Source organism: Salmo salar, chromosome ssa03 (genome assembly GCF_905237065.1).
Source record: "Salmo salar chromosome ssa03, Ssal_v3.1, whole genome shotgun sequence".
NCBI lineage: Eukaryota > Metazoa > Chordata > Actinopteri > Salmoniformes > Salmonidae > Salmo > Salmo salar.
In genome coordinates, this window is record NC_059444.1 from 91,403,210 (window position 1) to 91,417,393 (window position 14,184).

Here is a 14,184-nt window from a genome sequence, read left to right on the forward strand (position 1 = left end):
CTGCTTGAAACATGTATGTATTATACACTGGGTCAGGGAGTCTGCGTCCTGGTAATCCGTCTGGCCCTGCGTCCTTGTGAATGTTAACCTGTTAAAAGGTCTTACTCACATCGGCTAAGGAGAGCGTGATCACACAGTCGTCTGGAACAGCTGGTGCTCCCATGCATGGTTCAGTGTTGCTTGCCTCGAAGCAAGCATAGAAGGCATTTAGCTTGTGTGTGTGCCCTGCCCCTACAATGGACTAACCTTCTCCCAGTGTCATCTTACCCCCACCTAGGGAGCCACAGTAACAGCACCTCCCTGCCCCTGTCCCATGGGGAGATGGTCAGGCTGGACGAGGGCCGTTTCCCCGCCCTAGAACTCAACAACAGACGCCTGTCAGTCAAGAACTCCTTCTGCCGCAAGAACGGCATCTACACACGGTCAGTAGCACACATACACATGCGCGCACACACACACACACACACACACACACACACACACACACACACACACACACACACACACACACACACACACACACACACACACACACACACACACACACACACACACACACACACACACACACACTACTCTCTTCTAAAGCTCAAATAGTTCTAAAGCATTATGCTGTTTCACAGTAAACCATCTATTCTGAGGGTCATGTTTCACAGTAAACCATCTATTCTGAGGGTCATGTTTCACAGTAAACCATCTATTCTGAGGGTCATGTTTCACAGTAAACCATCTATTATGAGGGTCATGTTTCACAGTAAACCATCTATTATGAGGGTCATGTTTCACAGTAAACCATCTATTATGAGGGTCATGTTTCACAGTAAACCATCTATTCTGAGGGTCATGTTTCACAGTAAACCATCTATTCTGAGGGTCATGTTTCACAGTAAACCATCTATTATGAGGGTCATGTTTCACAGTAAACCATCTATTCTGAGGGTCATGTTTCACAGTAAACCATCTATTCTGAGGGTCATGTTTCACAGTAAACCATCTATTCTGAGGGTCATGTTTTTATTTTATTTAACTAGGCAAGTCAGTTAAGAACAAATTCTTATTTACAATGATGGCCTAGGAACAGTGGGTTAACTGCCTTGTTCAGGGACAGAACGACAGATTTTTACATTCTCAGCTCGGGGATTTGATCTTGTAACCTTTCAGTTACTGGCCCAACGCTCTAACTACTAGGCTACCAAACGGCCCCATGTTTCACAATAAACCATCTATTCTGAGGGTCATGGCTGAGATTAAACCATCTATTCTGAGGCTGAGTCATGGCTAAGATTATGATCTCATTCTGAGGGTTCAAGGCTGAGATAATAGCTCTCATTCTGAGGGTTCAAGGCTGAGAGAATAGCTCTCATTCTGAGAGGTCATGGCTGAGATAATAGCTCTCATTCTGAGGGTTCATGGCTGAGATAATAGCTCTCATTCTGAGGGGTCATGGCTGAGATAATAGCTCTCATTCTGAGGGGTCATGGCTGAGATAATAGCTCTCATTTTGAGGGGTCATGGCTGAGATAATAGCTCTCATTTTGAGGGTTCAAGGCTGAGAGAATAGCTCTCATTCTGAGCGGTCATGGCTGAGATAATAGCTCTCATTCTGAGGGTTCATGGCTGAGATAATAGCTCTCATTCTGAGGGGTCATGGCTGAGATAATAGCTCTCATTTTGAGGGGTCATGGCTGAGATAATAGCTCTCATTCTGAGGGGTCATGGCTGAGAGAAGAGCTCTCATTCTGAGAGCTCATGGCTGAGATAATAGCTCTCATTCTGAGGGTTCATGGCTGAGATAATAGCTCTCATTTTGAGGGGTCATGGCTGAGATAATAGCTCTCATTCTGAGGGGTCATGGCTGAGAGAATAGCTCTCATTCTGAGGGGTCATGGCTGAGATAATAGCTCTCATTCTGAGGGTTCATGGCTGAGATAATAGCTCTCATTTTGAGGAGTCATGGCTGAGATAATAGCTCTCATGCTGGTCATTTATGAACATTTTAACATCTTGACCATGTGCTGTTATAATATCCACCCTGCACAGCCAGAAGAGGACTGGCCACCCCTCATAGCCTGGTTCCTCTCTAGGTTTCTTCCTAGGTTTTTGGCCTTTCTAGGGAATTTTTCCTAGGGAGTTTTTCCTAGCCACCGTGCTTCTTTCACATGCTTTGCTTGCTGTTTGGGGTTTTAGGCTAGGTTTCTGTACAGCACTTTGAGATATCAGCTGATGTACGAAGGGCTATATAAATAAATTTGATTTGATTTGATTCTGAGGGGTCATGGCTGAGAGAATAGCTCTCATTCTGAGGGGTCATGGCTGAGATAATAGCTCTCATTCTGAGGGGTCATGGCTGAGATAATAGCTCTCATTCTGAGGGGTCATGGCTGAGAGAATAGCTCTCATTCTGAGGGGTCATGGCTGAGATAATAGCTCTCATTCTGAGGGGTCATGGCTGAGAGAATAGCTCTCATTCTGAGGGGTCATGGCTGAGAGAATAGCTCTCATTCTGAGGGGTCATGGCTGAGAGAATAGCTCTCATTCTGAGGGGTCATGGCTGAGATAATAGCTCTCATTCTGAGGGGTCATGGCTGAGATTAAAGCTCTCATTCTGAGGGGTCATGGCTGAGATAATAGCTCTCATTCTGAGGGGTCATGGCTGAGATTAAAGCTCACATGCTCAGTGCATACTGATTGATTTGGAAGAAGATTAATCAGGAGATCAACTGCAGTTGAAACATGCCTCTTTATCTTCAGACAATAACAAGCACAGGATGGATGGAGTGATGGATTAGCTGTTATACAGTCTGATGAACCAATTATACATACAGCATCAGCTCCATCATGGGTTATGTTCTGCTGTGCTTTCTCTCTCTGCTCTGTGTGGAAGGACTGAGGTGTCTGTATTGAAGCACAGGCAGGGAGAGAGGTGGGGGAGGAAGGAGAGGGGGGTAGAGCAGGAGGAGAGAGGAAGGAGAAAGGGTAGGGCAGCAAGAGGGGGGAGGAAGGAGAGGGGGGGTAAGGCAGGGGGAGAGAGGAGGAAGGAGGGGGGGGGTAAGGCAGGGGAAGAGAGGAGGAAGGAGAGGGGGTAAGGGAGGGGGAGAGAGGAGGAAGGAGACGGGGGTAAGGCAGGGGGAGAGAGGAGGAAGGAGAGGGGTTAAGGCAGGGGGAGAGAGGAGGAAGGAGAGGGGGTAAGGCAGGGGGAGAGAGGAGGAAGGAGAGGGGGTAAGGCAGTGGGAGAGAGGAGGAAGGAGAGAGGGGGTAAGGCAGTGGGAGAGAGGAGGAAGGAGAGGGGGGGTAAGGCAGGGGGAGAGAGGAGGAAGGAGAGGGGGGTAAGGCAGGGGGAGAGAGGAGGAAGGAGAGGGGGGTAAGGCAGTGGGAGAGAGGAGGAAGGAGAGGGGGGTAAGGCAGTGGGAGAGAGGAGGAAGGAGAGGGGGTAAGGCAGGGGGAGAGAGGAGGAAGGAGAGGGGGGTAAGGCAGGGGGAGAGAGGAGGAAGGAGAGGGGGGTAAGGCAGTGGGAGAGAGGAGGAAGGAGAGGGGGGTAAGGCAGGGGGAGAGAGGAGGAAGGAGAGGGGGGTAAGGCAGGGGGAGAGAGGAGGAAGGAGGGGGGGTGAGGCAGGGGGAGAGAGGAGGAAGGAGGGGGAGGTAAGGCAGGGGGAGAGAGGAGGAAGGAGAGGGGGTAAGGCAGGGGGAGAGAGGAAGAAGGAGAGGGGGGTAAGGCAGACTGATCACCGGACACAAACCCCTTTAAAGATTATCCTCATGGAAGACTTCTCTCTCTGTTGATTAGGTCTGAACTCAATGAATAGACAGATAGATCCAGGGCCAGGGCCTTTGGGTTGCTTTTCATGGCCAATGACTGGGGTAACTAACCGTGTTCACTGTTCACATATTCCAAAGTTATTTCAGGAGTGCAGGTCAAGGAAAATGACCCTTTCCTTCTAGGGGCCCCTCAGTCATCAAGTACATAAAGTAAAGCAGAAAAACATCTGTTAGGTCATTGATTTTCTCCACCGTAATGTATGTTCTGTTGAAGGCCAGGTGAGATCTGTGGAGATGTTTACTGTAGTCTGTTCTGTTGAAGGCCAGGTGAGATCTGTGGAGATGTTTGCTGTAGTCTGTTCTGTTGAAGGCCAGGTGGGATCTGTGGAGATGTTTACTGTAGTCTGTTCTGTTGAAGGCCCGGTGAGATCTGTGGAGATGTTTACTGTAGTCTGTTCTGTTGAAGGCCAGGATGAAGTCTGAGATGTTTACTGTAGTCTGTTCTGTTGAAGGCCAGGATGAGGTCTGAGATGTTTACTGTAGTCTGTTCTGTTGAAGGCCAGGATGAGGTCTGAGATGTTTACTGTAGTCTGTTCTGTTGAAGGCCAGGATGAGGTCTGAGATGTTTACAGTAGTCTGTTCTGTTGAAGGCCAGGATGAGGTCTGAGATGTTTACTGTAGTCTGTTCTGTTGAAGGCCAGGATGAGGTCTGAGATGTTTACTGTAGGGCTTGTATCTCTGAAGGTCTAAACCATGCTCCCTCTCTATCTATCTTTATCTCTTTATTTCTCTCTCTCCATTTCTCTTTCCGTCTCTCTCGCTCCCTCACATCAGTAGTTTACATCCGTGGGCTTAACGTCGGAGACGTGCTACAACAGCTCAAAGAAAATAGATTTGTGAGGTCAATCTGTACAAAATACTAATGAAGTACAGAAACCAGCCATTGTCTTTATATGAAATTAGAATCATTTGAACATGGTGGAAAAAGGTGAGCCTGACACGGCTTGTACCGCAGAGCCATTTAAACCACATTAACCTGATGACGGCTCTGTCTCCAGTGCTATCTTTCACGTACCAGGTTACAAGGGGACCTTTACATAGGCCACATGAAATGGCTAAATCATTGAGATTGGCTAAGGTGTTTGGAAGACATTACATAACAGTATAGTCTATGAAAGGGTTAAGGCAACAAAAGGATTTGGGCTAATGTGGAGGACATGAGGAGGAGGGAAGTTGTGATGAAGGAGCAACTTAAAATTCAGAGGCGATAGGAAAGAGAGAGTTTAAATAATTGATCAGTACTGCCTAGCCATTTCCTCATTCCTCTCCTCCCGCCTTCCCCCATCACTTCTACTCCTCTCTCCCTCTCTACCTCCTTCCTTCCATCCCATCCTCCACCCTCACCCCACCCTCTCAGGGCAGCAGCCGGTCGTTAACGAAGCTGCACCCGACTGGAGCACTTCAGAGAGAAGGGAGGCAGGATGCAGCACTGGTTCCTTTGATCCCCGTCCCGGGCCTCCTCAGTCAGGAAGAGACCAGCACTGTCCCCACCCCCTCCCCCAACCTCCATCCATCTAACACATTCCTCCATAATGGCCCAGTAGAACCATACCACAGGTTGTTTACCCCAGCTCTGATAGGCCCAGTAGAACCATACCACAGGTTGTTTACCCCAGCTCTGATAGGCCCAGTAGAACCATACCACAGGTTGTTTACCCCAGCTCTGATAGGCCCAGTAGAACCATACCACATGTTGTTTACCCCAACTCTGATAGGCCCAGTAGAACCATACCACAGGTTGTTTACCCCAGCTCTGATAGGCCCAGTAGAACCATACCACAGGTTGTTTATTTTTTACTAGGTTGGGGGAGTGCCAAGATGGATGCGTGGCGGCTTCAAAACAGCGCTCCAGTTTTTCATCTAGTGTATATATGTCATTGTATGCGTTCCAAATGGCACCCTATTCTCTATATAGTGCACTACTTTTTACCATAGGCTCTGGTAAAGTTGTGCACTATATAGGGACTATAAGGAACATAGGGTGCCATGTGCACTAAGAACTCTCACAGAGCTGCTCCATGTGTCTCAACGGAGATCTGTGCCAAGAGGACCAGAGGAGCAGGGTCTGTCCTGACCAATAATAACTGGCCTTTGTCTGACGCTGTGACAAACACTCAACAGAACACAAGCAGAAGGAAGCCTGTTGAATGTTAAGGCAGCAGCGTTGTGTTGACCTCTTATATAAAGTGTAACTTGACATGCACATAGAATGTCAATGAGGAACCGGAGGGAGGCTAGTCTTGGCTACTTGAGTTCCTACTACAGACTTTGTAGGCTGTCCTCAAGACTGACTGACTGACCGACTGACTGACTGACTGACAGACAGAGAGACTGGTAGAGAGACAGACTGACAGAGAGACTGACTGACTGACTGACTGACTGACTGACTGACTGACTGACTGACTGACTGACTGACTGACTGACTGACTGACTGACTGACTGACTGACTGACAGAGAGACTGGCAGAGAGACAGACTGACAGAGAGACTGACTGACTGACTGACTGCACTGACAGACTGTCTGGCTGACTGACTACACTGACAGACTGGCTGGCTGGCTAGCTAGCTGACTGACTGGCTGACTGGCTGACTAAGAGACTGCACTGAGGAAACAAACAACAATACATTATGGAAAACAGCCAACAGGCCGAGCCAATCAACTTAATGGAAAGGGAGAACTTGAAGTTCTATGAGCAGCAAGCTTGAATAGTCCAGAAGACATTCTGTAGTCTACATGACTGAGGATGGTCACTGAATGTTTTCTATTCAGGACACTAACAAAGTGACTTAAAGAACTGTCATGGTTGACAGTGACCCTCATGTTCAGTGGGCTATGCTGTCAACCTCACGATGTGTTTGACTTTCCAACTGTTAGATAAGACTGTAACAGAGAAACAATACCAAGTTGTCTAACACTTAAAATTGACCTTGAATTTCTCTCTCTCTGTATTTGTCTTTCTCTCTCTCTTTCCCTCTCCCCCTTTCTCTTTCCCCCCTCCTCTCTCCCCCTCCTCTCTCCAGGTCTCCCCCGAGGCCCAGTCCAGGCAGTCTACACTACTCTGATGAAGATGTTAGTACCAAGTATAATGATCTGATCCCTGCGGAGAACAGCAGCCTGACTGAGAAGCCCTCTGAGATATCAGACTCACAGGTACAGTTACTGTAGATTACAGCAGCCTGACTGAGAAGCCCTCTGAGATATCAGACTCACAGGTACAGTTACTGTAGATTACAGCAGCCTGACTGAGAAGCCCTCTGAGATATCAGACTCACAGGTACAGTTACTGTAGATTACAGCAGCCTGACTGAGAAGCCCTCATGAGATATCAGACTCACAGGTACAGTTACTGTAGACGACAGGTACAGTTACTGTAGACTACAGGTACAGTTACTGTAGAATACAGGTACAGTTACTGTAGATGACAGGTACAGTTACTGTAGACAACAGGTACAGTTACTGTAGACTACAGGTACAGTTACTGTAGACGACAGGTACAGTTACTGTAGACGACAGGTACAGCACATAAACCCATCATGAGCTGCATTCTGTCAGAGTTTAGCGATCACTGAGAGCACTGTAACGTCTTTAACTATTGTAATGTCTTGTTCTATCCTCACCTTCCCCCCTCTCATGTAGAATTGGTCAGAACCAATACATTGTTAGTAGGAGGGGTCAGTTTCAAGTGAGAACCAATACATTGTTAGTAGGAGGGTTCAGTTTCAAGTGAGAACCAATACATTGTCAGTACGAGGGGTCAGTTTCAAGTGAGAACCAATACATTGTCAGTACGAGGGGTCAGTTTCAAGTGAGAACCAGTACATTGTCAGTACGACGAGTCAGATTCAAGTCAGAACCAATACATTGTCAGTACGAGGGGTCAGTTTCAAGTGAGAACCAGTACATTGTCAGTACGAGGGGTCAGTTTCAAGTGAGAACCAATACATTGTCAGTACGAGGGGTCAGTTTCAAGTGCGTCACCACCAACTAGAATGGCCTGTTATTGACATAAGATAGCTGACATGACTGACATTTCTCCCTCCCACTCTGAGTTTCGTATTTATCATTATGTCTCTCTGTCTCTCTCCCCGTTTTTCTCTTTCTCTCCCCCCTCTCTATCCCCTCTCTCTCTCTCTCTCTCTCTCTCTCTCTCTCTCTCTCTCTCTCTCTCTCTCTCTCTCTCTCTCTTTATATTAGTTATTATTTATCTCATTGGGAGGAAGGATTGGTCTGATTCTCATGTCTCAACCCCTCTTGTCCTGTCATGGCTTCAGTACCAGTTCATTCTCAGACTCAAACAGGAAATGTCATGTTAATCTGGGGTACTGGACGTGTCAGTGTGTAGCAGACTGAGTTTTGCACTTTTAGGACTATTCTGTTGGTTCCATTGCACCAGGTAAGCTCAATCATACAGAGCTCAAGCAAGGATAAGGAACAAAATAGAATGAGAACCCAGGTGTAGCATGTAGAATAGTGAAACAGACTGTTCAGGGACATTGAGAAGGTTCAATAGTAACATGCTGTAAAGCAATCCATCCTTCTAATTGGCTCCTTTGTGCACAGCAATCATGATGTCACATATGTAAGCACATTGTACGATCAGGTCAAACAAAAACATTTCAAGTTAAACTTGTTCTATCTTACCAAAGAACAACAAATCTAAATGTGTGTGTGTGTGTGTGTGTGTGTGCATGTGTGTGTCATCCTATCCCCTGTACCCTCAGCAGTATCAATGGTCTATTAGCTAGACAGACAGATGTTGTAGTTTCCAGCAGGAAAGAGACAGTTCATTTATTTGTCTTAGTGTCAGGTAAACAGTGACTGCCATGCAGGGGAGTAGAATAACAGTAGTTTGGGGCTCCTGGGAGAGAGAGCAGTGTTTATTCAGAGTTGGGTTGAACAATGTTGTGACTGTGCTGTACAGGTAGCTGCAAACACAGACAGCCAGGGTGTTGGAAGACAGATGTTACCGTTGACAGAGTCCCATACCCTCCCCTCTCTCCCCAACGTTCCCACTCTTCCCAGCGTAACCCCTCTCTTCCCAACGTTCCCACTCTTCCCAGCGTAACCCCTCTCTTCCCAGCGTTCTCTCTCTTCCCAGCGTAACCCCTCTCTTCCCAGCGTTCTCTCTCTTCCCAGCATTCTCCCTCTCTTTCCAGCATTCTCCCTCTCTTCCCAGCATTCTCCCTCTCTTTCCAGCATTCTCCCTCTCTTCCCAGCGTTCTCCCTCTCTTCTCAGCAGATGTAATAAAGTTCATTGGCTTGGAAGACATTTTGCTCCGTCTGGAACGGAGCGAATAAAATGGCATCAAACAGATGGAAACCATTCCAATCATTCCCCTCCAGCCATTACCACGAGCCCATCCTCCCTAATTGAGGTGCCACCATCCTCCTGTGAGAGTTGTATTGTTCTCTGTCCATCTATAGGAGACTCTTGTTTACACATATCAGATCGGTGCTCCTCAGGGCTTTGGGTGAGGTCCTGCTGTCTGTTAGCTGTGTGTTAGCTGTCTGTTAGCTGTGTGTTAGCTGTCTGTTAACTGTGTGTTAGCTGTCTGTTAGCTGTGTGTTAGCTGTCTGTTAGCTGTCTGTCACCTGTGTGTTAGCTGCTGGGAGACAGATCCCAGATAGTAGTAGGTCCTGCTGTATGTTAGCTGTCTGTTAGCTGTGTGTTAGCTGTGTGTTAGCTGTCGGTTAGCTGTCTGTTAGCTGTGTGTTAGCTGTGTGTTAGCTGTCTGTCACCTGTGTCTTAGCTGTCTGTCACCTGTGTGTTAGCTGTCTGTTAGCTGTGTGTTAGCTGTGTGTTAGCTGTCTGTTAGCTGTGTGTTAGCTGTGTGTTAGCTGTGTGTTAGCTGTCTGTTAGCTGTCTGTCACCTGTGTGTTAGCTGCTGAGAGACAGATCCCAGATAGTAGTAGGTCCTGCTGTATGTTAGCTGTCTGTTAGCTGTCTGTTAGCTGTGTGTTAGTTGTCTGTTAGCTGTCTGTTAGCTGTCTGTCACCTGTGTGTTAGCTGCTGGGAGACAGATCCCAAATAGTAGTAGGTCCTGCTGTATGTTAGCTGTCTGTTAGCTGTCTATTAGCTGTGTGTTAGCTGTCTGTTAGCTGTCTGTCACCTGTGTGTTAGCTGCTGGGAGACAGATCCCAGATAGTAGTAGGTCCTGCTGTATGTTAGCTGTCTGTTAGCTGTCTGTTAGCTGTGTGTTAGTTGTCTGTTAGCTGTCTGTTAGCTGTCTGTCACCTGTGTGTTAGCTGCTGGGAGACAGATCCCAAATAGTAGTAGGTCCTGCTGTATGTTAGCTGTCTGTTAGCTGTCTGTTAGCTGTCTGTTAGCTGTGTGTTAACTGTCTGTTAGCTGTGTGTTAGCTGTCTGTTAGCTGTCTGTTAGCTGTGTGTTAGCTGTCTGTTAGCTGTGTGTTAGCTGTCTGTTAGCTGTGTGTTAGCTGTCTGTTAGATGTGTTTTAGCTGTCTGTTAGCTGTGTGTTAGCTGTGTGTTAGCTGTCTGTCACCTGTGTGTTAGCTGTCTGTCACCTGTGTGTTAGCTGTCTGTCACCTGTGTGTTAGCTGTGTCTTAGCTGTCTATTAGCTGTGTGTTAGCTTTCTGTTAGCTGTGTGTTAGCTGTCTGTTAGCTGTGTGTTAGCTGTCTGTTAGCTGTGTGTTAGCTGTCTGTTCGCTGTCTGTTAGCTGTCTGTCACCTGTGTGTTAGCTGCTGAGAGACAGATCCCAGATAGTAGTAGGTCCTGCTGTATGTTAGCTGTATGTTAGCTGTCTGTTAGCTGTGTGTTAGTTGTCTGTTAGCTGTCTGTTAGATGTCTGTCACCTGTGTGTTAGCTGCTGGGAGACAGATCCCAGATACTAGTAGGTCCTGCTGTATGTTAGCTGTCTGTTAGCTGTCTGTTAAGCTCTCTGTTAGCTGTGTGTTAGCTGTCTGTTAGCTGTCTGTGTTTTAGCTGTCTCAGTTAGATAAAGACCATTATTACTTGTTTGTAATCATGCCCTTTAGACCTGTAGAACAAAGCTGTTAGTAAATCAGGTTGACAAGGAATCATAATTCCCATAGGAAGTCTTAATCTTCCTATTGTCTAAAACTGTTTGATGTAGCTAGTATGTGATGTAGCTAGTATCTACATCCCCCGTTCTCACTCCTTATCTGTAACTGTGTTTGATGTAGCTAGTGTCTACACCCACCGTTCTCACTCCTTATCTGAAACTGTGTTTGATGTAGCTAGTATCTACACCCACCGTTCTCACTCCTTATCTGAAACTGTGTTTGATGTAGCTAGTATCTACACCCACCGTTCTCACTCCTTATCTGAAACTGTGTTTGATGTAGCTAGTGTCTACACCCACCGTTCTCACTCCTTATCTGAAACTGTGTTTGATGTACAGTCACCAGTATCTACATCCACCGTTCTCACTCCTTATCTGAAACTGTGTTTGATGTAGCTAGTGTCTACACCCACCGTTCTCACTCCTTATCTGAAACTGTGTTTGATGTAGCTAGTATCTACACGCACCGTTCTCACTCCTTATCTGAAACTGTGTTTGATGTAGCTAGTGTCTACACCCACCGTTCTCACTCCTTCTCTGAAACTGTGTTTGATGTAGCTAGTGTCTACACCCACCGTTCTCACTCCTTATCTGAAACTGTGTTTGATGTAGCTAGTATCTACACCCACCGTTCTCACTCCTTATCTGAAACTGCGTTTGATGTAGCTAGTGTCTACACCCACCGTTCTCACTCCTTATCTGAAACTGTGTTTGATGTAGCTAGTATCTACACCCACCGTTCTCACTCCTTATCTGAAACTGTGTTTGATGTAGCTAGTATCTACACCCACCGTTCTCACTCCTTATCTGAAACTGTGTTTGATGTAGCTAGTATCTACATCCCCCGTTCTCACTCCTTATCTGAAACTGTGTTTGATGTAGCTAGTATCTACACCTACCCACTAAGTTCTCATTCCTCAACTAAAACCACTATTCCTTTTTGTCCAACCCCAGGGCAGTGACAGCGAGTACGAGGTGGATCAGAATCGGGGAGGGCAGCAGAAGACCCACTCCTTTGTCAACCACTACATCAGTGACCCCACCTACTATAACTCCTGGCGCCGCCAGCAGAAGGGCGTCTCCCGCCCCCCGGCCTACGGATATACCCAGCCAGAGCCGCTGCACCCCCACCCCCTGGATGATCAGGACCCCATCCAGCCCACCACCAACACCACCCCGAGACACCCTCCACCCCTGCCCCCACTACCCCCCCTGCTGCCCCGGGCCCTCTCTCCATCCCCCCAGCCCCAGGGCCTCCAGCGGCTTCATAGCCAAGGGGGTCTCATCCAGGGTCTGGCACCCCAGGGTCAAGGCACACTATTCAGGCCAAAGGGCAGCCGGACTCCCACTCCCTCGCTGCTGTCCTGTTCTGTGTCTGAATCCCCCAGCCAGCACGGGACCCTCCTGTACAGCAGTAGGCCTCCAAGCAGCCTGGGCTGTTCCTCCACGCAGCAGCCTCCTACCGCGGGATTCTCCTCTTTCGTTTGAACCATGTTTAACACACTGCTCCCAGTAGGAACATATATCCCAGAGGTCTCTTTTATCCCTCATTCACACTATAGGGCTGACCCTGAGCCCTACTGTGCTGGCTAGCCCTCATTCACACTATAGAGCTGACCCTGAGCCCTACTGTGCTGGCTAGCCCTCATTCACACTATAGAGCTGACCCTGAGCCCTACTGTGCTGACTAGCCCTCATTCACACTATAGGGCTGACCCTGAGCCCTACTGGCTTCGACAGTTTCTTTTCACATGATCCTGTCCAGCATGGTCCATCTACTATAGTGGATGTGTAACCTGGCCAGCGCCGTACAGCTCAGGGGATTATTTTGTTGTAGTTGGTTTTACTCGCATTTACATTTTTTCTGCTTGTTTCTTAATGACAACGATTTTTAAAGGTGTTCTCTCGATATTATAGTAAACATTGCAGGCATCTTGGATAGTATTTTTTCGCTCTCCCGTGTGTGTGTGTGTGTGTGTGTGTGTCTATGAGTGAGCGAGAGAAAGTGAGAGCGAGAGAAAGAGAGAGAGAGAGAGTGAGAGAGAGAGAGAGAGAGAGAGAGAGAGAGAGAGAGAGAGAGAGAGAGAGAGAGAGAGAGAGAGAGAGAGAGAGAGAGAGAGAGAGAGAGAAAGATTTAATACAAAATTTAAAAAGACAATCATTCAGAATGTTTATGATGCTTGGCACATTAATAATAGTATTTTACATGACAGCCACGACACGTGAACCAGGAAATGAGTATTTAAAGTGCAGCCTATATGAACAAGAGAACAGTACCACATCACAAAGGATCAGTGGACTGTGGACTATGTCTTACAGAGAATGACAGAAAACACAATTAAAGGGGAAAAGACTCAATGTGGGCTAGAAATATGAACCAAGGACAAACGTAAGAGTCAACTGTAACATGACGAATGACATTTGGTACCACGACACTCAATCAGCTACAACGGCTTCAACACCTTTGATGTTCTTCTCACTTAAACCCAAAACATTGTTGCTATTTTATATGTACATATGTGATATGCATTTGTCTTCATTTTGTTGAACAGATATTTATTTCTTAATGGCATCTATCAATCACTTCTGTAATGGTAATGTTATCAATGTCATTAAAAAAGTATTGCATAATGTTATCTGTGTGCTTACAGCTACAGTACATTCCTCTGCAACTGCACAACGTTGCATGTGGTTTTTCAACACTTTACAATATGATTCAGGCTTCATTCCACCTATACATAGATAAACACCCACATTTGTTGTATTATAATATTAATTTGTTGTATTATAATATTCATTTGTTGTATTATAATATTCATTTGACCAAAGTATTATGGGACATTTCTAACGGGATGGAAACCATTGGAAGAAGGTGCCTGATCACATTAAAGGTCCATAAGGACACTTATATCACCTGTGTTGATGTGTGCTGAAACTCACTGTACACATCAGAACCACATGATCATGGTACTACTGCAACAATAAATTATTTTATTTTCTACAAATTGTTTCTTTGAATGCCTCAAATTGTAAACCTTGAAATAGATACCCAGACTCTGTTGAATGTTCCTGCAGTTTATTCAGTTTCTACCTGAAAGGTCAGCCTCATAGGTCTGGAGCAGATATCAAGGCACTCGCTAAAGTTAAATAATCAGGTTCAGCCTCACAGGTATGGAGCAGATATCAAGGCACTCACTAAAGTAAAATAATCAGTAATATGTTGAAGTCTGAATAACATGAACTTGTCCATGTTTATGTACTGTAGCTAGGCAACACTACTGAAAGAACCCCATCCTCCTTCACATAGAACACAACTCTGTCAG

At 46.5% G+C, this 14,184-nt stretch overlaps 1 protein-coding gene across 2 annotated transcripts in view; it reads left to right on the plus strand.

Moving 5' to 3' along the window:
* LOC106568787 (protein sidekick-2) overlaps positions 1–12,901 on the plus strand; it is an 823,574-nt gene extending 810,673 nt beyond the window's left edge. The window contains exons 43-45 of one of the 2 annotated variants that reach the window (XM_045715764.1): positions 257–422; positions 6,837–6,966; positions 11,816–12,901. In XM_045715764.1, the coding sequence (XP_045571720.1) occupies positions 257–422; positions 6,837–6,966; positions 11,816–12,349 (830 nt within the window). In that variant the 3' untranslated portion in view covers positions 12,350–12,901. The remainder of the gene's footprint in view (positions 1–256; positions 423–6,836; positions 6,967–11,815) is intronic. The other variant, XM_045715765.1, reaches the window with a different exon arrangement.
* Positions 12,902–14,184: the final 1,283 nt, after the last annotated feature.